This window comes from Electrona antarctica (genome assembly GCF_951216825.1).
Source record: "Electrona antarctica genome assembly, chromosome: 17".
Classification (NCBI taxonomy): Eukaryota; Metazoa; Chordata; class Actinopteri; order Myctophiformes; family Myctophidae; genus Electrona; species Electrona antarctica.
The window spans coordinates 34,204,220-34,230,433 of record NC_136798.1 but is presented as its reverse complement, the minus strand read 5'-3'; the positions used below and the strand labels follow the sequence as shown (position 1 = coordinate 34,230,433).

The 26,214-nt window shown below is 42.1% G+C and overlaps 1 protein-coding gene and 1 long non-coding RNA gene across 2 annotated transcripts in view; both read right to left on the bottom strand.

The window, feature by feature from the left end:
* LOC306940467 overlaps positions 1 to 26,214 on the bottom strand; it is a 560,182-nt gene that overhangs the window by 450,220 nt on the left and 83,748 nt on the right. The window lies entirely within an intron of this gene.
* LOC306941201 (type-2 ice-structuring protein-like) lies at positions 298 to 10,009 on the bottom strand. The gene is made up of 6 exons (XM_079526515.1): positions 9,890 to 10,009; positions 3,335 to 3,421; positions 2,109 to 2,264; positions 1,683 to 1,825; positions 1,415 to 1,521; positions 298 to 1,310 (listed from the first exon to the last, which is right to left on the bottom strand). Exons 1-6 carry the CDS (start codon positions 9,978 to 9,980, stop codon positions 1,178 to 1,180), a joined length of 717 nt encoding a protein of 238 aa, XP_079382641.1. The 5' UTR covers positions 9,981 to 10,009; the 3' UTR covers positions 298 to 1,177.

Here is a 26,214-nt window from a genome sequence, read left to right as displayed (position 1 = left end):
TACAATGCCACAGGATCATATTGAGCGGGGATAAGTGACAAGACAACATATAGTCCTTTAAATTTAGAGAGTGTGTTAATCTGGACCTATATGCTCATAAGAATACATCCTGCATCCTTCCCTACCAACAGTCATTAAGACATGCGAATCCCTTGACTCCTTCAAAACCGCTCTCAAAGGGCACCTACGGACGGCCGCAATTCGGAACTGAACTGGCTCCCGTAAAATCTGAATCCCCCCCCCCCCCCCTTTTTTTTCCCCTCACTGTATATGTTTCTTTTCCCTTTTTACCTCCATTATGATGAATTCCTGTTCTGTTCTTTGTCTATATAGAAGTGTCTATTTGTACGTCTCTAAATGTTTTGATGAATTGAACATGGTGGACCCTGTTGTAAACAAGTGTAATGCTTAATTGGGTCGTCCACTCACAGTTAACAGCCTTTGTATTGAGTTTGTGCTCGAAATGTACTGTAATTCTGCAAACTGTTAATAAATATTTCAATCAATCAATCAAATCCCCTCTTTGCCCTCTACATCAAATCTCTTAATGGAAAATAGAACTACTCTGACTGGGGTCACCCAGGGATCTATACTAGATCCCCTAGAACAGTGGTTATCAAACATTTTCATGTCAAGGACCCCCAAATTGATATGTAATGTAATTGATATGTACAGTATTTGACCCCCATCTAAAAATACTTTATGTTGGAGAGAAGCTATTTTTTTAAGTCAAAATTATAAATGTAGGCATATACATTTTTCTAAAATGTACAAAAAATTGCCAAACTAGAAAATATTTTTTCTGGGGACCCACTCTGGAACCCCACCAATGACCCCTAGGGGTCCCAGAACCACTTCTTCACTGAATCTTCACTGTGAAAATAGCTGGTCTACAAGCTCACAATGCATCGTGTTGTGACGCGATGTGGGCTTGTAGATCTACTATTTTCGCATAATGTTCGTCCCCAGGATAGGGTCACTAGGGTTCAAGTTGTGAAAGCCAAATGAATAACATGCTGAAGCATCATAGTTGGTGGTTTGTGTTAAAGTGATTATAGGTACAACATGTAGTACTTCAAGATGTTGTTGTTTTTTGTTTGTATCATTTTCACTACTAATTACTGCTGTAGCAGAAGAACAGTGAACTGCAGTTTCATCAATGAAGTGAAAACAAACATCACTTAGTCTCACAGATTGAGGACCTTGTACCTGAACACCCCTCATTAACCCATGTTCCAGGGTTAGCCCCGTGAAGGTGGACTGCACAGCTCCTGTCTTCATCATTAAGAGGAGATCCACTCTGCCAGTACCTGCACAATAAACAATGTATTTATTTAACCACATCCACTCAGTCACTAGAATAAAGTGACTTTGATAGACTTTGATTACAATGAAAACATGTCAAATGTCTCACTCTGTTGTCAGTGGTGTTCCATCCACCCACGTCCAGCTGCCCTTAGTCCTGGTCAGACCAATCCATGATGCAGAATAACCACCAGTCCTCAATCCTCTGATGAATACCTGATTATTTGTACATGAATGAATCATCATTAATTGTATTCAATAAACTTCTTCACTATAATCATGGACGCACGCACGCACGCACACGCACACACACACACACACACACACACACACACACACACACACACACACACACACACACACACACACAAACTAACCTGTTCTTCTCTACTGTTAATGACCACCAGATCAGCTCCTTGACTCTGACATTCGTCTCTACCTTCCTGCCATGTTTTCCATCCAGTAGTTCTGTAGTAACAGCTGCATCCAAACTTCGTCCATCCACTGGGACACGACTTGTCTAAAAACATCAAACAGGAGATTTACTGATGGATTTTCAATGTACTGATAATCAATTCTAAACACATAGTTGTAATAATAATAGTAGTCAGAGATGTAGTGGAGTGGAGGGTAGAACTATTCATATACTTTATCAATGGTGTTTTATACTCCATACATTTACTCAATTACACGTTTCTGGTATTTTTACTTCATATAACAATATTTCAATATTGTGATAGGCCTACTTCTACTCCACTACTTCTCAGAGGCAAATATTGTAGTTAGTTTTGACTAGTTTTTACATTTGTCAGACTTTAGCAGGTTGTTCTCCTGTGTCAGGTTGCTGTTGAGGAACTTTAGCCGGCTATTATCCAGGGTCAGGGTATCGTTGTTGGACTTTAGCTGGTTATAATGATGCACCAGGGTGTCGTTGGTCATTCTGTTACTGGCTGAACGATCTGCAAGGACAGAAATGGACGATAAAGACAGTTGTTGCTATACTGTTCATGATGAGGTTAAGCATCTGCATGGAACATTTGATTTGAGAAGTACAAAACTATTGTCAACACCACTTTATTATTATTTTGTTTTTATCCCATGATTTTGCAACCCATTTTTTCACCCAGTGTCAATTATCTAATCCTGGGCGCTACACTTCCTCTGCCAACCTGGCTGGGGGAATGACCTCATGCTTCCTTCTATGCATGAGGAGACCTGTCTTCACCTGACAGGGGAGAGTTTCCCTGGCCAGACGTAGCACGTGGAAGGAACACGTTATTCCAACCAGTTCCTTTCCCCTCCATCAGGCACCCTGGCTGGCCAGTTTAGAGACCAGGATTACTGCATGTTTTTTGTGAGGGTACCTACCCTAGGGGACACAGGGAGAACATGCAAACTCCACACAGAAATGCCCTTTCGCCAACCCCGCCTCGGGTATGTATGGGCACTGATGACGCAGAGGAGGGAACACGACCCCAGCGCCCACAGCAGGAATCGAACCCAGGACCTTCTATATGTGAGGCAACAGCACTACCGACTGTGCCACGGTGCCCCTAACACCACTTTATTCATCATACTTTGCAGATGCATGCAGTAATACACACAAAAAGAAGCAATGCTAATTTAAAAAAAAGTCACCTGAAGTTTTTGGTTAATACTGTGGCAATCTGGAAGCCCATCGTCACAAATATGGAAAATTATCTGAATCTGTCTTCAGAGTTTAATACTAGTAATACTGTAGTACTGTAGTGGGGTTACATGTCTTTGGTCCGACGGAGCATTGGTCCGATCGACAACCTACCTCAAACCCTCACCCTAACCCTAACCTCCCCCGGGGCAGCACACCTAAACCTAAACCTAACCCCAACCCTCTCCCGACCCCCAGCGCACCTCGGACCAATGCTCCGTCGGATCATTGCTCCGTCGGATCATAGTATGCCTCCCCTGTAGTGGCTTTTATAGGTGTCACACCTAGGCAACAAACTCCCTGAGTGAGTGATGTGGTAGTTTAGTGACATGTAATACTCACAGTGCACAGCCTGGGCTATGATCACACCCATCAGTATAAGACACAGGATCCCCAGACACCCAGTAACCACTCTGAAAGGCCTTCTCCCTGTTAAGACAAAAACAAGATACGAGTAAGTGCCGTTAGCTAAACCCAACCGGACCAAAATACTTTGAAATTACCTCTAAAATACTTTTACACATAAAGTGAATCACTTCTATAACTGTCCTCGGCCTCAACTCTCCTCTGTCTCACATTCTTTGTCAAGACTGGAAAAGCATAAATATATGCATTGCAGACATCTTTCAAGGATGAGAGGCTTGAACTATTGACAAGTTAACAAATGGTAACTATCTTAATTATTACTCTCAGGCTGCGTACACACCTAAAGAACAAATGTTTGGTCCGTGTGCGATGCCTGATTGCTATTTGATTGCTGCTCCAATTCATTTTCAATGGGAGTCACGTCGTTTGATCGGACAAACCTGTCCGATGTGGGGGCGGAGGGCACAACAAACACATCGGACACCTTGTAGTCAAAACAGCCAACGAACAGGGTGGGACTTCAGATCGGACAGAAGGGTGGTTTTTAACCGCCAACTAATAGGAGAGAACTTCCGTTCTTGACAGCACTGGGTGGGGTTTAGGCTGTAGTCTTCTGAGTTACGTGACACAGACTATTATATCGCTTGTTTGTATGTCTTCTTTTGGCTACGGCCGTGCGTAACTTGGAGAGTCCAAGTTGCGCACGGCTGTCTCCAGTGAGTGAGTCCAGTCTGCTAAGTTCTATTCTATATACAGAAATACAGGACGATAGCCAAAATAGCCGTCGGGCCTCGGCAGTTGTGAGGCTGCATTAATAATTAGTTCTAAAAGCATGTCTTTTTTACGGGGATCACTATTGATTTTAATAGTAGACGCATATATGTCTATGAGTAGCCTAGAGTAGAAATGTAATGGCAGCGTACGAGGTTCACATGCGCAAATATAACAGATGTACAAGTTATCGACACGAATGGTACTTACGGTATGGTACACGATGTAAGCTTGTAGATCTGTTTATTTTAAGCATGCGCCACCGCCACCACGCAAAGTTATGACGCGCGCACATGTGGGGGGAGAGACCCGATATATTTTATAGCTCTATGGGAGAGACGCAGACAGAGAAATATTTGAAATCATCCTGTCTCGCTCTAGCGCACGGCCGCACGCATAAAGAGCCAATGGAGCAAATGTTAAATAAGCTACACAGGTGGTCCTAAATGATTAATTGATTACATCACTATAGCAAAATACGTGATATAGGTCAACTGCAGCGGAGCTGTTCTGACTTGAAGCTTAACTGACCAGCACGGCTTCAAGTTTAACATGGAAATGCCCGTCGATTTGATGCGCAGAAATAACATAGGCCTATATCGAATCAGGTTAAGGTGCACACATGGAAGAAAAGTCCTTTTTATCGGGATTCGGGGATACTTTGTTGTAGGCTATACGTCTCCGGTGAATTGTATGCACCAGCAGCAAGCACATTATTGTTCAAACACCTGCTCCTCTGTTCATCTGTTGTCTTATTTGGCTAATAAAATAATTATTAAGAATTAATGCAATTTCAAGTTGTTGCTGCAATCATGATTCATGTTGCTGTTCTCTTCTCTGTGTGACTGAAGGTTGCGCCCAAAATAAAAATGCTAATATTTGGTCCTTGGTCCTTGATCCGGACCTTCTAAGTGAACTTTGAGTGTGAAAAACGGCCTCGACAAACTACCGCTAGATCAATGTGTCCGACAGGTGTGTACGAAGCCTGAGGCTTCGTACACACCTTTCGGTGTCGAGGCCGTTTTTCACACTCAAAGTTCACTTAGAAGGTCCGGATCAAGGACCAAGGACCAAATATTTGCATTTTGATTTTGGTCCGTTTGGTGTTCACACTGGACTTTGTAAAGCGTACCAAATATGTAAACAAATGACACGTGGACATGTTAAGCGAACCAAATAGTGAAAAAAAGAAAAGAGGTCATTTTACGACGGAGGGAAAAATAACATGAGGGGGTGCGCGAAATCACTGTCTACAATTTTTGGGCGCAACCTTCAGTCACACAGAGAGAAGAGAACAGCAACATGAATCATGATTGCAGCAACAACTTGAAATTGCATTAATTCTTAATAATTATTTTATTAGCCAAATAAGACAACAGATGAACAGAGGAGCAGGTGTTTTAACAATAATGTGCTTGCTGCTGGTGCATACAATTCACCGGAGACGTATAGCCTACAACAAAGTATCCCCGAATCCCGATAAAAAGGACTTTTCTTCCATGTGTGCACCTTAACCTGATTCGATATAGGCCTATGTTATTTCTGCGCATCAAATCGACGGGCATTTCCATGTCATCTTATGGTTTAAACTTTAAGCCGTGCTGGTCAGTTAAGCTTCAAGTCAGAACAGCTCCGCTGCAGTTGACCTATATCACGTCTTTTGCTATAGTGATGTAATCAATTAATCATTTAGGACCACCTGTGTAGCTTATTTAACATTTGCTCCATTGGCTCTTTATGCGTGCGGCCGTGCGCTAGAGCGAGACAGGATGATTTTAAATATTTCTCTGTCTGCGTCTCTCCCATAGAGCTATAAAATATATCGGGTCTCTCCCCCCACATGTGCGCGCGTCATAACTTTGCGTGGTGGCGGTGGCGCATGCTTAAAATAAACAGATCTACAAGCTTACATCGTGTACCATACCGTAAGTACCATTCGTGTCGATAACTTGTACATCTGTTATATTTGCGCATGTGAACCTCGTACGCTGCCATTACATTTCTACTCTAGGCTATGATGTATCTGAACCATGAGAGCCCCGGAGAAAAGTTGTGACACACGGCAGACAGCAGAAGCAGATCCGAGATGATGTTGTTTATTTCACAAGTACACAGCGCAGCAATGCATACAGGTTAAAGCTCACGCCAGCCAGAGATGGCCTGACGTGCATCCACAAGGCTCGCGCCCGACTGACAAAGAGTCCCATCTTGGTCAACCTTTTAAGCAGTTTACATGAGTGTAGGGTGTCAACAGCAATATGCATACATTTTAGTGACAAGTCCTTTGATCAATCAGTCTGTTCCTTCATGTCAACAAACTCCTTTGTCATACAAATAGCCACAGGAAGGCACATAGCAAATGGCCAGGCCCTCACCACATGGGACCGGGTGTGGGAGCCTGGAGTGGAAGACAGTCACACACACCCTACAGACACCTCCAAATGAAAGTCAAGATGAGCACAGTAGCACACATTACTTATAGAATTATGAATTCCAGATTCATCATAACCCCCCTTATGACCGTCCAAAAGACTGTCATACTAAAATATGGAATCATAATTCTTACCACCCCCCTTGATCCTCAGCTGGACGGTACATTCAAGACATCAGAAACAGCAGCATTACAGTAGGACTTTCCCCAAAATGGTTTACAGACATTTAAGATTACAGCTTGTCATAAATGATTACATTACATTACATTTCATCTTCGATGTGCTTTTAGGACTCTCTCTGTGTTACTTTAATCTTAGGCTAAAACATAAAAAAAATAAACACTTACAACATTCACTTCATGACCCCTTAGGTCATGGACGGACCATCGTGAGACCTGACCACCTCTTTGTGATTCACACCCACGGAAACAACATATAAAAAAACTACATCTTAGCTTAAAAACCACAGTAAAAATCGATAACTCAGCTGTCTGTAATTCAAATCATTTTTCTGACAAATACCTAATCCTAAACAAAGAATAATGGTCAAATGATTAGTACAAATAATAACTGACATTTAACAGACGTTGCCGCTTTCAGGAAATTTAGGACGTGCAATAACATATACGTTTATAATGCTTTAAATAAAACTCTGCTCTACTAGGGTAGTACATAATAAATGACGCTGGACCCTTGTTAACCAGCTAAACAGTAATAAGAAAAGATAAAAATACATTAACAGGCCAGAGTTTAAGCAATATTCAACTTAATATTCTCTTCACGTCGAGGAAATCACCTCATTGTTGCATAAGTAGGCTACTCATGACTCAACTTATCTAATTATACGACAAAAACATACAATCAACACGAGGCCTATTAATTCATGTTGAAACAAACACGACGCACAATTTGTAATCAGAGAGAAGGGAAGTCCATCTTCGCCTCTGATATATGGACAAAGAAAAATCTTCTGTTGCTGCTCTCCTAGTTACCTTGAAATGTTCGCCCGGCCACGGATCAAGTTGAGAGTCTGTTCACCGCTGTTTTTCGCTGTCCTCATCATCATCCCATCTCCCCCCTCCCAACTCAGAACTCATCAGAGTTGGGAAGAAAAAGGCCGTCGCGTAACTTCATCACAGACGCCGCGTATGACGACTGCAAGGCCCTCAGCTTGTGTTGGTCAGCCGGCCAAGGAAAGTGAAAACCACCGCCACGCCATGCGTCGAGTGGTCGCCTCTCCCCCGGGGAACCATGGCGTCCCCGCCGCCGCGCTGCGCTGCGTCCCATCACCTCGTCGTCCACCGCCAGCGCGCTGATGCAAAGACGATGGTCCCCGCCAACCGCAGCCGCACACCGCTCACCGTCTCCCCGCCGTCGATGCGACCGCTCCTGTCCATCCTCTCGCAGGGCAGGGTCGTGAGGCAGCCCGAAGCCGGCGAAGGCCTCCATCTCCATGTAGACGCACTGAACGCTGGATCACACGTCCCCGTCGTTGCTCACAAAAACTCCCCACCTCGAATTAGACTGAATAAAAAAGCCGCCGGTTCTGTTTGTCTGGCACATAAAAAATGTCCAATGACAACGGATTTCGGACACCATCTGATGTATCTGAACCATGAGAGCCCCGGAGAAAAGTTGTGACACACGGCAGACAGCAGAAGCAGATCCGAGATGATGTTGTTTATTTCACAAGTACACAGCGCAGCAATGCATACAGGTTAAAGCTCACGCCAGCCAGAGATGGCCTGACGTGCATCCACAAGGCTCGCGCCCGACTGACAAAGAGTCCCATCTTGGTCAACCTTTTAAGCAGTTTACATGAGTGTAGGGTGTCAACAGCAATATGCATACATTTTAGTGACAAGTCCTTTGATCAATCAGTCTGTTCCTTCATGTCAACAAACTCCTTTGTCATACAAATAGCCACAGGAAGGCACATAGCAAATGGCCAGGCCCTCACCACATGGGACCGGGTGTGGGAGCCTGGAGTGGAAGACAGTCACACACACCCTACAGACACCTCCAAATGAAAGTCAAGATGAGCACAGTAGCACACATTACTTATAGAATTATGAATTCCAGATTCATCAGCTACTCATAGACATATGCGTCTACTATTAAAATCAATAGTGATCCCCGTAAAAAAGACATGCTTTTAGAACTAATTATTAATGCAGCCTCACAACTGCCGAGGCCCGACGGCTATTTTGGCTATCGTCCTGTATTTCTGTATATAGAATAGAACTTAGAACAGACTGGACTCACTCACTGGAGACAGCCGTGCGCAATTTGAACTCTCCAAGTTACGCACGGCCGTAGCCAAAAGAAGACATACATTACAAACAAGCGATATAATAGTCTGTGTCACGTAACTCAGAAGACTACAGCCTAAACCCCACCCAGTGCTGTGAAGAACGGAAGTTCTCTCCTATTAGTTGGTGGTTAAAAACCACCCTTCTGTCCGATCTGAAGTCCCACCCTGTTCGTTGGCTGTTTTGACTACAAGGTGTCCGATGTGTTTGTTGTGCCCTCCGCCCCCACATCGGACAGGTTTGTCCGATCAAACGACGTGACTCCCATTGAAAATGAATTGGAGCAGCAATCAAATAGCAATCAGGCATCGCACACGGACCGAACATTTGTTCTTTAGTAGGTGTGTACGCAGCCTCAGGCCTAGTTCACACCTACACAACAAATGTTTGGTCCGTGTGTGATGCCTGATTGCTTTTTGATTGCTGCTCCAATTCATTTTCAATGGGAGTCACATGGTTTGACCAAACATTTTTGTTTGATGAGGGGGGAGCAATCAGCAATTAGCCATCAAACACAAATGTTTGATCAAACCATGTGACTCCCATTGGAAAAGCATTGTGGTGGCCCAAAAAAACAAAAAAACGACCAAACATTGCTTGATTGGTGTTTGGTACGTGTGAACTAGGCCTCAGAGTCCTGTCTTGATTGGTTTAATCAAAATTGCACTTATCATGATTTTTAGTAAATTATGTACTTCATTCAGTCAGAGAACTCACAAATAGACATAAGATGTAATGCGAGTGTGAATGCTATTTTATCTTGGCATTCGGGGCTTTGCTTCAGTTTCTCTCTCTCTCTCTCTCTCTCTCTCTCTCTCTCTCTCTCTCTCGCGCACGCACGCACGCACACACACACACACACACACACACCCACATACACGCACACACAAACATACATACTGTGGGAGAAGGAGGGAGGGATCTCAGTTAAAATCTTTGAACCTATGGTTTAAAATAAATTAAAAGGTTTAAACGTGTTTGTATTGGTGATTTTTAGTCTTAGTAATATCTCTTACCAGACAGCTTCTTCTTGGTCCGTAGATCTCCATAGACGTCATCGTCTTTCTTTTGCAGATCAAGACTCTCATAATGTCCTTCTTCAGACATTTCTACATTAGTTCTTCTTGCAGTGACGGTGGTTTCATTCTCGTAGTCTGTATCGTCTTGGACCTCAATGTTGTCAGAATGCCTCGCTACAGCCATCTGTACCTTTATGACTTCAATTCTTCCTGCATGTTTTTGACCTCTTCTGAAGATATATATATACTATCTTCACTACCCTAAACGATGACAGCGCTGTTATTTTGACACACTGTATGCACCAATGAAAACATGTGCACGCAACAAGCACATGTACACACACCCACACACACACACACACACACACACACACACACACACACACACACACACACACACACACACACACACACACACACACACACTTTACACTTCTCCTTTGCTTCTAAATATCTATAGAAAGAGGAAGGTGGATGTGCAGCCACAGTTTCCCTGCTATCATGTCATGATCTCTCTAAAGTTACACAACACACAAGACATTTTTAAATTTTATAATAAACATGCAGTAGCTTCAGTTTGTTAAGAAATTTGAATGACGTTTCAATGTAAACAAGGTTCATCCGATGTGTGGTTGTATAATTATCTGCATTTTAATAAATAAATAAAAACAGTTCTCCTCCCACTTCTCTTATCAATATTATTATTAGTATTATGACGTGTGTCATGTATTTAAGACAGCACCAGTCTCTCCAATAATATGCTTGACATTACTAATGATAAGAACAAACTGCAAATGTGTGTGTATTTGTTGTTAATTGTTGGTATAGGACAACTTGTTGGTATGTATTCCATTTGCTGCTCTGCTTGCTGACGCAATGACACAGGCCATGGAGCCTCACCAACGGAGGTTTCCTACTGATATGTCATTTCTAAGGGGTGTTACTGTTCGCTGCTGTCAAACATCAAGAAAACACTGAACTTCAATCTGCCAGTCCTGCCACATTATCCTATGTTTGTCTTTATATTAACCTACATCCTACAAGTCATTTGACTTCATCACTTTGTCTAATACACTTGCTATTCTATGTATTTACGGTTTCACAACAAGCATGTAGAGAGAGAGACAGGAAACCACCGCAAACACAAGCAAGTCATGAACAAAACCACATCCTCTCAGAGCCTACAGTAGCTCACACCATGCAAAAGTTGCTTATGTATCTGTACACAAGATGTATAACAATTAAATAAAGTACAACCTTGAATCATTATGAACATGTGAGATTTTAAACACGCCGCAAGAGCGATATACTGTATGCTACCCTGCGTGTGCACCCTGCATTTTATTGTTTATTTGGATCCACATTAGCTCTACCTTATAGTAGGCTAGCTGTTGCAACAGCACACAAACATAATGTACAGTAGCCTAACAGCGTTCATTTATTTTAAAATATAGGCCACAGTATGTTTCACATTTATAGCTGAAAATAGCTGATCTACACAAGCACACATGGTTTCACAGTGGTGACACGTTGTGTGAGCTTGTAGATCGGTTATTTTCAAATATGTGAAGGGTTAAAGTGGTGAAACTGGTTTTTAATGCTATATTAATACATTACATTTGGCCCTGGAAGCCCCTCAAGGACCACTGGGGGTCCTCAAGCTCATAGCGCGCCACCGAGTGGCGCGCTACGAGCTTGTAGGTCTGCTATTTTTGAAAAATCGTGAAAATTTAATTTTTATTTTCTTTTGGAAAAAAAATTGGGGACCCCCTAAAATAATTTGGCGACCCCCCGAGGGGTCGCGACCCACAGATTGAGAACCCCTGCTATAGAAGAGCAGGGAGACAAAAGACAACCACCTCAATTATATAAGTTATATTGTATTAAGATACAGATTGAACACAATTACATTGTATTAATTAAAAAAGTTACATAGTGCCACTTTAAAGTTTAAACTATGAAAATGTTGTTGTTGGTTTTTATTTAGGATCATTTTCACCTCGCTGTATATTTATCATTTCATCAATATTTGAATTGACTATAAGACATAAAAACGTGAACAACAGGCTGAAGTACCGCAGTGATGATGCAACTATACAGTACAGAGAGACCATCATAAACTTAAAAGTACATTTACATAAATGACATTTACATTCTTGTCAATACATCAAACTATGCGTTAATGTGCAGCATCAGATTGTAAGGTTGGTATTGTCATACTTTATGAAAGGATTTCAACATTTTCTTCAAAACACTGTCAACACACACGTACACATAACGCTATAAAGGGGCGTTACTCAGGGCTGTGTATACGTCGTGGGTTGCTGCTGCTGTCAGAACCCCAGGAATTTGCATGACAAGATATGGATAAAATGGATATCAAATAAATGTAGCTATATTTGATGTAATCAAGCAACTTCAATACTGTCTGGGGTGCACATAAAAATGAGAGTAGATAAAATGACCACAGAAGTGTTTTAAAGTAAAATACCCTTCCAAGTCATTATGTAATAATATGTATTTGTTCTTATTGAACTTGAGCCAACTAGCTGTCTATGTTAGAGTTCTCCACGGGCCTGAAAATAATAAAGGCTCGGCCCTAACTGATCAGGCAGAGGCCCGGCCCGGCCCGACTAATTAGCATAGATTTTAGGCCCGACCCGGTTCGGGTTTGGGCAGAATTTGAGAACTCTGCAGAGTAAAAGTGAAACGCCTGTTAGCACCATCTTCATAATACAAGCGTAGATAAATACACAAACAAACAGAACAGAACTATTATTTGTATTAGTATAAAAAAGAAATCCCTCTCATATATTTTTTATTAGCATACATTTTAGGTCCGGGTTGGGCCTGGTTGGGCCTGGTCGGGTTCGGGCAGAGTTTGAGAACTCTAGTCTATGTTGGTATTGTGTTAATTAGGAATAATTAATGCAGTTCATGCTTAGCTTGATATTGCTTGATATCAAATGTTTTTTTCTCTCTCTCTCTCCAGTGGTGAGCATCTTCCTCTCCTGTGGACTCAGTAAAAGTGAGGATTAATCTATTATCTTTTGTCTTTATTCACTCAATAAAGATCATATTTACACCCGTCACACACATCAACATCTCAATTATTACATACAGTATATTTATGTCAGTTTTGTTTGATGTATTTATCACATTTGTAGAATTTGGTTTGATTGTGTGTTTGTGTAGATATACCAAAAGCTGTTCTGAGCGTGCATGCAGCCCAACCCGGCATTCATCGGAGAGAATGTTACATTAATATGTGACAAGGAAGGGGAGGACGAAGGCTGGTTCTTATACAAAGATGGAGACTTTGCTCCACTGATCAGAATCGTTTTGTATTGCAAGCAGAGCGAGATGGTCAAAATACATTCCAGTGTCACAGTCACTGTAAAACACGCCAAGAGGATCAACATGCCAGCAATTTAGTAACTTTGATTGTATCATCAGGTAAGTCACGGAATTGAGTCAAATATTAAATTATGGTTTTAAACGTCTTGTTATTACCCGTAACAAAGTGATATTTCACTATTTCAGTGACAAACAAACAAACAAAAACAAACTCAAAAATATATATTGTAGAGACCGTGGGCCCTATTTTGCACCCAAGGATTGTGGGATTTAACATTGCGCAATGGGCGTTCCCATGGCCGAGTTGCTATCTTGCGACACAAGTTTTTTCCCTAAAACACCTGCCCTACTCCTTACAGTTTACAATTTAGAAATGATTGCATTGAATTGAATCAATGTTTGCTTCTAGCATCGTAGGTAAACCAAGAACGTATCGGTTTAAACAGTATAAAAATTATAATAATATACAAAAAAAAACACAAAAAAACTGTAGGTTGCCACTGGTCAACAAATTAACCTGGCCTCTATAACATAGATAACCTTTCTATAAGCCTGCTAGGTTGTCGAGGCTTTGGCATATATAACGGGTGGTCTGAGATATAACAGTGTTACTTCGGTGCTAGAGTTAAATGGAGTTGGCCAAAAATGCTAAAAAAACAGCGTTGAATTGAAAAACAAGGGCCCTGTTAAGACCTCCATAATGTAATGGGCAACAATGCCTGTGTGCAAATTCGGAGCCATTGGTGCAGCCAGTGAGGAGCAGCAGCATTGCTTCAGTCATACAATAGACATACAGACAGACATCTCTAAAATTATAGATAGATTTACTACACCATTTGTCCTGTTTGTATTTATTGGTGTAATATTTTATTTTTAATGTAAGATGCTCTTTAATTCAAGCTTTTGGGAGAAATACAGAGACCCAATACTTACACGGTTCTATTTTATGTGGCTTTTATAAATTACAGCTAAACCAACACCTACACTGGTATCAGACAGAACCAGTGTCTTGGCATTAGACAGCGTGACTCTCACCTGTGCTGTGGAAGACAGTACAACTCCATGGGGAATCTACTGGTACAGAGACTACAACGAGTCTGAACCAGTGACGATGACATATGGATCAACCTACAGTCCCACAGTCTCAGAGAATATAACCTACTCGTGTCGAGGAGGAAGAGGAGACCCACCATACTACACACATTACAGCAACGCCGTTGATATCGAGGTCTCTGGTGAGTTATAAACACACTATTTCACAGCTTTGTAGGGCAATGCAGTGGGCGTGGTTTTCTGGTTCCACTGAAAAATCAGCAATTCATATTTCTCATAGAGATTTACAAAAATATTTATATAAATTATTTTAAGCCTATAGAATCAAGCCACCCGCAGGATCCTGGTGATTCTTTTTTTCACTATGGAAAAATGAATGGCCGATTTTTCAGTGGAACCAGAAAACCACTCCCACTGCTGTGTCCTTTTCCTCTATATATTCCACTGCATGGTCTAAATCAAACACAATGATTGATCCATGTGTTTGTGTAGAGAGACCTCCAGCTGTTCTGACCGTTCTGCCCAAACCAGCATTCACTGGAGAGACTGTTACGTTCACATGTGACATGAATGAAGGAGAGCAGGACTGGTCTTATACAATAGACAAAGATGGTGCTTCCTATACAACATACTCTGGTCAGAATCCTTATGCATTTAATACAACGCTACAGAACACAACGCCCCGTGCTGAATACCAGTGTACCGGCCGTCTTACAGGGAATAACCTGGTTGTGAAACAAAGCGATAAAGTCACCTTGGTGGTGTCAGGTAAGTCATATCATTTACTCATCACACTGACATTGTGTTTATGTTATGATCATTCATGGTCATATAATGGTTTAACACATTTCGAGCCATACACGTTCATGTACGGTTTATAAAACCCAGCACTTTAATGCCAATTCCTTGTACTGTATGTCCGTGTTACGATCTTAATTACAGTACGCCTCATCTGTGTTATATTTACCGCGTATCGATGAGGCACGCTCCATAGTGCTCGCAGCACACTGGTATCTGTGTGTGTGTGTGTGTGTGTGTGTGTGTGTGTGTGTGTGTGTGTGTGTGTGTGTGTGTACTGTGTACGTGCGTGCATGTGTGTGTGTGTGCGTGCGTGTGTGTGTGTGTGTGTGTGCGTGTGCGTGTGTGTGAAATAATATTTTTTTCCCATGTTTTCGTCAGTTGAGAGAAATACAGACCCTCAATAGTTTCACAGTTCAAATTCATTTCTCTGTCATAAATAACAGCTCAACCAACGCCTACACTGGAATCAGAGAGACTCAGTGTACTGGAATTAAATCCAGTGACTCTCACCTGTAAAGTGGAGAGTACAGCTTCATGGAACATTTACTGGTACAGAGACAAGAAAGACTCTAAACCAGTGACGAAGGTGACAAAACAGACAACCTACACATTAATTCCGTCCAGTGTCTCAGAGAGTGGACGATACTGGTGTCGAGGAGGGAGAGGAGACCCAACATACTACACAGCGTACAGCAACTCAGTTAATATCACTGTCTCTGGTGAGTTCAAATATACTGTACTCTTATATAACAGTTTTTTTTTTATTGTATTTCTTCAATCTGAGCACAAAGACATCATCTGGCACCAACCACAGGCAGTGTCACAGGAACAGTGGTGGCAACACAGAAATGTGTGGAGGATATAATTGACATAATGACAATTGGGGAGAAATAGTGTTAAAAAAAAAAGTCTAATCTAAATTAAAGGTTAGGATCTGTCATTGAATTGTCATTGTCAGATGATGGAATTACCTGCAGGAAACACTACTAAAGTATCACTCAACTCTCTCTCTGTGTGTGTGTGTGTGGGTGTGTGTGTGTGTGTGTGTGTGTGTGTGTGTGTGTGTGTGTGTGTGTGTGTGTGTGTGTGTGTGTGTGTGTGTGTGTGTGTGTGTGTGTGTTTGTGTGTGTGTGCTCAGTGTCCCCTCTCTGTCCTCTCTCTCCATCACTGTCTCTCAAGTCTGGCATGGTGTAAATATGTGTCGACATCTTACAAGGACGAGAGAGGCTTGAACAGTAACGAGTGACTGTATATTCTTCTCTTGTATTGATTATCAATTTCAAAATAACTACTTTTTGTAGCACTTTGAGATTTATACGAATGTAAAGTGCATTATAAATACAAATCCATTATTATAATTATTGCGACCCGTAGGTCGCCTTTACTATGAAAACCTGCATCTCCCGTCCTTCAGTTCGTCACCCACGCCTCCATATATGGTCACGCCTCGTGATAACACCGTGACGTGGGATTACTGTGTAAATAGTTACAGCGGCGGATGAGGCGTATCACTACCCCATCAGAGGAGGAGGAGCCAAGCAGTGCTCGAGCACCTCCATAGGAGAAACGGACCTTTTTCATGTCTAAATAAGGTCAGTTTGTAAATACGAGACTGCTCGCCCCTTTACCAACTCGCCCCCGCGATTCTTTTTAATTTAGTTAACAGTTAATTTAGTATTTCCCTCCCTCTCTGAAATCTGAAATTATCTTGTATACCGATTTATTTGATTGCATAGTAGTCGTACTAGTCGATCTCTATACTCTGTAAAATTTAGAAAGAAAAACATGTCACAGAGACGGTGACTGCTTAATTAAGTTAATTTATGACCCACCAGTTAATTTCGTTTTATTAAACACATTTCTTCCATGTAGCCCATGTTTTGTAATGGTATCATCATGCTAATATGCCCGTGGATATACAGAGTGAACTTAACAATGATAAATTATTATGATAATACCTTTTTAAATAATCACAAACATGAATTATGTTTGTTATTTACAGCTAGGTAGAGTAGTGGGGCGAGATGGAAAAGGGGCGAACTGTGGCCTGGGTGTGAGAGACGTGAAGTCCATTCTTACGCCATCCGAGTTCCCCTCTCGCTTAAAACATGCTGCAGCGAGAAGGTTTGAGGATGTGGCGAGCACTTATTATTCCTTTAATAGGTTTTTAAATCAGCCTACAGTACTGTCCTGAACTGAATATAACATGGGGAAAACAACAATAGGGGAGAACGGGGTAAGATGAACCACTTTTTGCTTAAGTTGTCCTGGAAGCAAGGCAAAATGAGATGGCAGTAAAATCTAATGATCTACCCATATTTCAGGATGTCTTCTATCAATTGAAATGATGAGTAAGCATCTATGACAAAGGGCCATGAAAATATGACCTTTTTAAAAAAAGTGGTCATGTGGCTCAATTTGCCCCAGGTTACCTTTGCCCCAGGTAAGTTGATCCAAGTCGAGGGGTAAGTTGAACCACATGATATTTTAATGTTAAAAGCTTAAACTTGAACAGATAATGTATTCACTTATCGATAATAATATAATAACAGTTTTCCCTTTTGCAAATATTCTTATTTATTTGTTTATTTATTATTTAAACAATATTAAGGCAATTAAATAAAGTTTGTAATTCAGAACCTTATATTTGCAATATTGTTAATACAATATTGCAAACTTCTCTTAAATGAGTATGTACATGCAAATGAAATGTCATTCAGTATAATTTGAGTAGCAAAGACTTAATAAAAAAAACATGAACATGGTTCATTTTACCCCAGCCACCATTTTAGAAAACAATGACTAGAATAAGCTACTTCAGACAATTTTTTGCTAAATGATTCACATGGGTCTATCCATTGGCAAATCATCAACGTGTATGATATTACATTTTAGACCTAGGTACATTTTGCTTTGTATAACAGTCATTTTACATGATGTGTCAACATTTTACTTTACCGACAAAAAACTGTTTTTTGTGTAAAAGAATGTTTTCTACTTTCCCCATGTGCTTCCCAACTTCACAGCCAGGTGTAAATGATGGCCGCTTACTAGATTTAAGGTCACATGGCAACACAGTTTTCTAGATAGAGGGGGTGGTTCAACTTACCCGCTGGCTCATCTTACCCCGTTCTCCCCTATGCTGTAAAACATTTCATATTAGATATTTTGTCTAAAAAGAAGAAAGAAAAAGTCAGTCAATTGGCTTTGTGGGGAGAAACACCATCCCCCCCCCGCCCCTGCCTATATATATACAATCAACCCGCCTAAATATTACAATTTCTCATTTATATCTTTGTGAACCACAGTTGCTCTGTGCCCAGCTGCACTCATTAAAAAAACGTCTTCCCTTTTCTGTCATTTAACATAAAGTGTTCCTCTGGTGTTCTCAACTCAAAAGTTTTCAGAGCATGGAACATGAACAAAAAAGGACCCAAAAATATCAAATTAAGTCACTCACAAATGCATGTATACCACTTTAAATAACCTACAGAAGTCGAAGGAAACGAGCTTCCTCAGTGTTTCTGAGACATATGGGGGTGTGAAATCTGGTTTTAAAACATGGCGAACACATGTAAAAAAAAAACATGTCAAATGTCTCACTGTGTTGTCAGTGGTGTTCCATCCACCCACGTCCAGATGCCCTCTGTCCAGGTCAGACCAAGCTCCTCACACAACACAATGTTGTGTCAAACCATGTGACCTCCATTGGAAATACATTGGGCGGCCATGATACTACACAGCATTGATCCAACGAGCACGAGAATTGCATTAAAGGTGTGAGCTCAGCCTAAGACACAGCATCCCCAGACACCCAGCAACCACTATGAAAGTAGCCTGGCTAATAAGCCAGACCGAATCAGCCGTTGGCAAAAAAAAAATTGCCTGCCGGCGGATTACGGTCTGGAGAGGCTCAATTGTACGCCCATTTCCTACACCAGAGAACTGGTGTGGCCAATCGGGACACGGCATGCAATATGGGCGGGCTTTGGTACTGTGACGTTCAATGCTTGAGACCTTTGACTGACAGTAGCTCTGACCAATTGCGTCAAAGAGAAAATGTTTGAACCCGCCCCCCGGGAAACAAGATCCATACACAGCATCTCCAGACTCAAATACCACACGACAGTGTGATTTGAGTCTGGCTTATATGCCAGGCTACTATGAAAGGCCTTCTCCCTGTTTTAGAGCGCTGTCCTGAAACAGAAAGTACAGCTAAGTGTGCAGCGACAGAGAGAGAGAGAGAGGGAGAGAGAGAGAGAGAGAGAGAGAGAGAGAGAGAGAGAGAGAGGAGAGAGAGAGAGAGAGAGAGCGAGAGAGAGAGAGAGAGAAAATTAGAGTCTGAAAGCTCTGCTACACTATAACTGAACAGCTGTCTAAATCAGGGGTTCTCAACCCATGGGTCGCGGCCCCTAGGGGGGGTCGCCAAATTATTTTTTTGGGGGGGGTCCCCAAATTATTATTATTTTTTTTTTGCAACTGAATGGCTGGATGCATGCAGTCAGTTTGGGGAGGGGGGTGTGTGTGTGTGTGGGGGGGGGGGGGGGGGGGGGGGGAGCATTTCCGGGGGTCCCCAGCCAAAAACGTTGAGAACCCCTGGTCTAAATCATCATTATAGTGAAGGATATGCACTTGTTACGTTTTGTGCTTTAAGAAATTCTGAATCAAATCTGAATAATCTTCTATTGAAGGACAGACAGTTAATTGCTACATGTATTTATTTAGTTTTTTTTTACATTTTAAACATTTCAGACAAAAATGTCAAAAGAACCACCGCTCATCGGCTGAAAAAAATTAAGTGAGGTGCTGGAGCCACAGAGGGAACATGAGAAAAATAAAGGGAAGCTCCGCACACTCAGATCTGTGCACAATCGATGGCACAATGCTTCAGCGTTAAGGATGTACAAAACCTAAATTCTCACGCACGCACGCACGCACGCACGCACGCACGCACGCACACACACACGCACACACGCACACACACACACACACACGCACGTGTGATGACATATTGACCATGCAGAGCACAGTGACCACAGTAGACAAAATAAGGACGTTTGAAAACTATTATGCAATATACAAACACACTTTTCAGCAAATTACACGAAATGTATATATACATCACCATCACAACCTGTGTTGGGTCATTAAAATGTTTGACCTAATGTGAGTCCAGAGCACATGAAGTATTAGTAGTAAAAATAAAACTGTTTTCAATCAATTTGAATGAATGATGATGATTAAAGGTCACATGTTATTATAAATGAATACATACAATAAATGCTGTCCTAAACAAATAGGGGTGACTTGACACATAAAGCACATAATAGTGTGTCTCGTGAATCAACATTTTGATGTAGCCTAGTGATGTGACAACATGTAGCCTACATTTAAAAAAAATAAAAAGACAAACCACATTTTAACATAAGGGGAAGAGATAGTGTTGGTCATAGTCCCTCCCCCTAGCCCCCACACACACACACTCGCAAAAACACGCACGCACTCACAGAAACTCGCACGCACGCACGCACGCACGCACGCACACACACACACACACACACACACACACACACACACACACACACACACACACACACACACACACACACACACACACACACACACACACACACACACACACACACACGCACACACACACATGCATTGCAATGTATAGGCGCCACAGAGAGCCAACCTACATGACGCATGCACGTTGAGTGACAGTGCACACACTCTAGTTCTGCAGTCTATTTGCTGCATTCAGAGCAACCAAACACTCCGCATAATGGGCCTCATGCGCCAATAAGTTCCTAACTTTTCCTCTTACATTTCTTCCTAAGTGAATTCCTAAGAGAAGTCCAGTCAGATTCATGAAACGTTCTTAAGTAGGCAGAATTGTTCGTAAGCATGTTCTTATGATGATGAATCCAAATCCTCGTAACTTGAAGGGGTGTGCCAGTTCATTCAAATTATCATAGGTAGACGCCCCACATATCCTAATTAACATCCTAATTACCATAGGGAACCGCCCCACCAATCCCATATAAGGCATTGGGAATTCACTTTCCTACCTGTGTTCACCCAGGTGGGTGTAGTTTTGCATGACTCCATGGCCTTGCCTGCAGTCACACCTGTGTGTGATTGCAGCTCACAGGACCTCACACATAGAAATAAAGTTGAGTGAAGTCAAGAATACCTAAACTAAAGTCTAAATATGGTGGAACACCAGACTCCAAACATTAAAAATCAATAATACTGTGGAGGTACTGAAGTGAACAGAAATTTTCACATTTTCAATATTTCAATATTTTAATATTTTCAATATTCATGAATGTATTTTATTATTTATCTCACAATAGTCAACTGGGGGGGGGGGGGGTGATGGCGGGGGGGGGGGGGGGGGTATGGTGCGTTTGTTTGGGTTGGGTTGTGAACTATAAACCAGTCGTTCTCAAACATTTTCATGTCAAGGACCCCCAAATTGACATGCATTCTGCAGACCCCCATGATTTATCAAAATGTTTCCAAAATAGCCGATCTACAAGCTCAAAATGGGCATTAATGGGACGCGTTTGTGAGCTTGTAGATTGGCTATTTTCAAAGTATAAAATGGGATTAAAGTGGTAAATGTTCCATATTTTGCTGTGGACTGCCTGGAACTTCCTCAAGGACCCCTTGAGGTCCTCAGACCAAACTTTGAGCATCATGCAGATGGCGCTGTTTTTCCTTTATGTTTTCAGATTGCACTTAAGAACGAAAAAGGCACCCTAAGAGTGCTCCACAGTGTGCGTAGATTCTGTTCTTACCTACGAACAAATCACAGCTAAGAAAAGATTGAGGGATCCCAAAACCTTCTTAAAAACTTCCTAAGTGGGTCTAAGAACAAATTTCCTCTTAAGAACTTCTTAAGAACGGTTGGCGCATGAGGCCCAATGTGCTTAACTGAGGAGATATCAGCTCTTAAAGTATTAGGTTTTATCAGCCAAATTAAGGCATAGCCTACTGTATTACGGTACATTGTGATGATGCCTCTTCATAGAATTTGATTCTATGGGCCCTTTTTAGGTTAATCAGCCACAGACATTCAGGGTCAGGTGAACAGTGGGTGTACAGAAAGCCTGCCCACTTTTATAGACCCCATCAGTCAACAATATGACACCCATCTTATTTATGTATTGTTTATAATTGGGCCTACCTGTGAGCAGCAATATCACTGACCTGTACAGCACTTAATTGTTTACTATATCATTATTTACTAAGCAGGTCAGTCAGTCAGAGTAATGTATTGTCCATGTCAGCTGAGAACGAGGGTGTCTATCCTTTGCACTAGACCCCTGCCTGGGAGATGGAATGATGTATGAGTGTGTGCAACACTCAACACTCCCAGTACGGATGCACATCTTAGAGAATACCCAAGCCGTGCTACTCATGCGCTGAGTTGCCGTTGCCCGAGACCAATTAAAACCAGAACCTTGTGGTCCAAAGGGGAGTGCTCTACTAACTATACTATACTATGACCCTGCCAGCTGTCTAGAAAAGGGTCTGTGGGAGTCCATGTCGGTTGGATCAGGCTGTAACCTAACCGTTATAGTCATACAGTACAGTACGTCATAGATCAGGGTTTCTCAGACTCTACTGTAGAATTGTATTGTATTGTATTGTACTGTGACTCATGTCTGCCTCCTGCTGGTGAAACTTTGCATCGCCCTGCTGTGTTGAGAAGCAGGGACTTATGTGTTTTCAATGAGTCTAAAGGGCCATTCACATCAGGCGACAGGCATTGTGCCACCATGATCCCAAAACTTATTTGCAATTTCTTTTACTATTTTGAAAAATTACTATTTTGTCGATGTAGATCGCCTAGTTGAAATATTTTTAAATGTTTTCCAAAATAGTAAAATATGGCGAAGTTTAGGGATAAAGGGTATATAACGATATAACTATTGTCACGGGGCAGCCCGTGCCCTATACACACACACACACTCTGATTAAGGACACGCACCCACGCACCACACAGAGGCATCTAACTATTAATTTAGACCACTGGCCGGTGTGGAAGCAACTGAAGTGACTGTGGGTACTGGGTAGTGGGGCAGACATGGTCCTAACATATAAGGGTCAATACTGTTGATGAATGCATTCACAACTTATTCATGATTCACAATGATATCAATGTTTCACGATGATGCACAAATGAAATGATACACACAGACTTGCAGGGTAAAACATTACGTTTATTGTAACCAGTGTTTGCTCATTGTTTGTCACCTGTATGGCCTCTGCACTAGTCTGCAGTGCTGGCACTCTTCTGTCTGAATCTGAACTGCTGAACCAGAGCAGGGCTCTGGCTCAACCATTCAGTTTAAGAGGGTGCCAAGTACTGCTGAGGAGTAGGGGTGTTTCACAATGGTGATGAGCAAAGTATGTCTAATTATCTTTCGAACTGGATGCAAACTTAAATGATGTTCAGTCTAAAATAGAACATCTATTTAATTGGTTACTTATTCATGTTCATTATGATACGTGTGAGCTTGTAGATCAGCTGATTTGAGTTAAGTGGTTCTCTGTGTGTGGTAGGATCCTCTCCTATAAAAGGGAGACTGCAGGCAGAGTCAGGCCCAATCCCAATCCACTCCCTTGCTGACTCAATGAGCCCTCACTGACTAAGGCTGAGCTCACACCTTTCATGCAATTCTCGTGCTCGTTGGATGCTCGTTGGATGCATGTTGTGTTGTGTCATGGCCGCCCAATGTATTTCCAATGGAGGTCACATGGTTTGACCCAACATTGTGTTGTGTGAGGGGGAGGGGCGCAGCGAATGCACCCCTCCCCCTCACACAACACAATGTTGGGTCAAACCATGTGACCTCCATTGGAAATGCATTGGGCCGCTGGGCGGCCATGACACAACACCCAACGAGCACAGAGAATTGCATGAAAGAATTTCATGCAATTCTCTGTGCAATTCTCTGTGTTGTGTCATGGCCGCCCAGCGGCCCAATGCATTTCCAATGGAGGTCACATGGTTTGACCCAACATTGTGTTGTGTGAGGGGGAGGGGCGCAGTCGTCCGCCCCTCCCCCTCACACAACACAATGTTGGGTCAAACCATGTGACCTCCATTTGGAAATGCAATAGCAGAGTCAGACCTATAGAAGTGTCCACAACCAGTTGTGAGCTTGTAGAGTGGCTATATTTTCGAGCTGTATAATAAATGTCACGTTATAATGTAGGCTAATACAAGTTCATGCGCACATTGTCAGCATGTAGGCACAGTGACATGCAGTCAATGGTGCGCCCTAAACATGAGAGATGTGCCATAATGCGCACGCACGATGCGATTCCATTCACACCTCTCTCTCTCTCTCTGCACCCTCTCTCTCTCTCTCTCCTCACATGACCATGACCATGATGCAAAATACAGCACGATATAGTTTCACATGCGGCTATGCACACACCACGCATAGACTTGTTGGTGTAGGCTACTGCGCAATGGCATTTGGCCTGGGTCCTTATTGGTAGGTTAATATCCACAGTTTATCTGTAGCGGTCCGCAATTAACCTATTGGCTTCGCACTCGGCACCAATACAAATTCAACTATTTGAATAAAGGTTGTACACATCAGTGAAATTAACCTCTGGGAAAATCCCTAATTGAGAGTGTAGGCCTAGCAAGTGCACCACAGATCATATAGGCTGCATGGCTATAAGGGCTTGGGCACTACCCTACCATCTCTCTATATCATTTGATGAAGGCATATTAAAAACATGACTTGTACACCCAATGAAAATATAAACTTCACGGAATATATACCACTTCGAATTATAACAATCGGTTGAAGATTATCTGAATATAGCACGAGTAAAATCTCAAGGCCATTGCGCTGAGGACTGGGCTGGCAGTGTTTTACCTATACTTGTGAGGACCTCTGCTTGACAAGCTGCATGTGGGCGGTGGCGGTGACATCATCGTTTCTCAAAAGCTCCGTTTGGCATGACTACACCGCGAAAATCTTCACTTATTTATCCGTTTCAAAAAACCTCAGTTTGAGTGGCCGAAAACGCTGTTTGCGTGTGGCTGAAAGGCCCAAACGCACAGAGAAATGGGTCTTTTGAGAATATGAGAATGAGAATATGGGTCTTTTTGCAAAAGACCCATATACGTGTGGCCTGGGCCTTAGCTGCGCGTTCATGTGAAGTCTGCGAGGGCTTGAGGGATGTCCCATTTGAAATCGGTAAGTCAGTGAGGGCTCAGCCCCGCCCCTTTATGTGCCCTTTGCCAAAGTCAGCATCGATGCTGACTTTGGCTGACTTTGGCAAAGAAATTACCCACAGTTCATAGCGTTACCAGGGGAATGAGGGGGATCCTCCGAACGTCAATCATTTAAGTATGCAAATTAGTGTCAACTAATTTAATGTCAACAAACACAATAGTGCTTTCTCACTGTTCTCAAAGGGAGACGGAATGGAAAGATAGGCTATATATTTAATAACAATAATAAGGGAAACATGATGAGAAATGACTAATGAGCAAATAAGTAAAAGTATATGGAAATTCAATTTATAATGAATATTATTAAATATGAATATTACATCACACATGCAGGAAAGTGTATTTATGAAACTAATAATAAAACGATCATCTTAAGTACTAAAATAGACGTGATAGACATGTATAAATAGGCCAAGCATGTAGGTAGGCACTGGCTGTGAATAAGGACAGTTTTTATAAAGTGATGCAAATTGTCATGAATGGCGGACTGATCTTCAAAGTGCTGTCCCGTTTCTTTCACAACAATTTGGAGCCCTTGCAGCCTCTCACCCTCAAGCACTTACAGCTGACGTCACTAAAGTCAATGAGGGTTCAGGGCTCAAGGCTTGAGGGAAGCAATTGGGATTGGGCCTTAAGTCAGTTATGCTCGGGCAGGCGACATGCTGACAGCCCAGTGAGAGAGCTGCTAGGGCCCATTTCATGATCATTGATTTTTGGCCAGTATTATTTTAGCTGTTTGATATTTTTTCACTGTTCAGTGTTCATATCTGCACTGGAGTTGGAGTTAATTGGGAGAAATAAAATCCACAAAAAGCATCGCTGACTGTTTTTGGAGCCG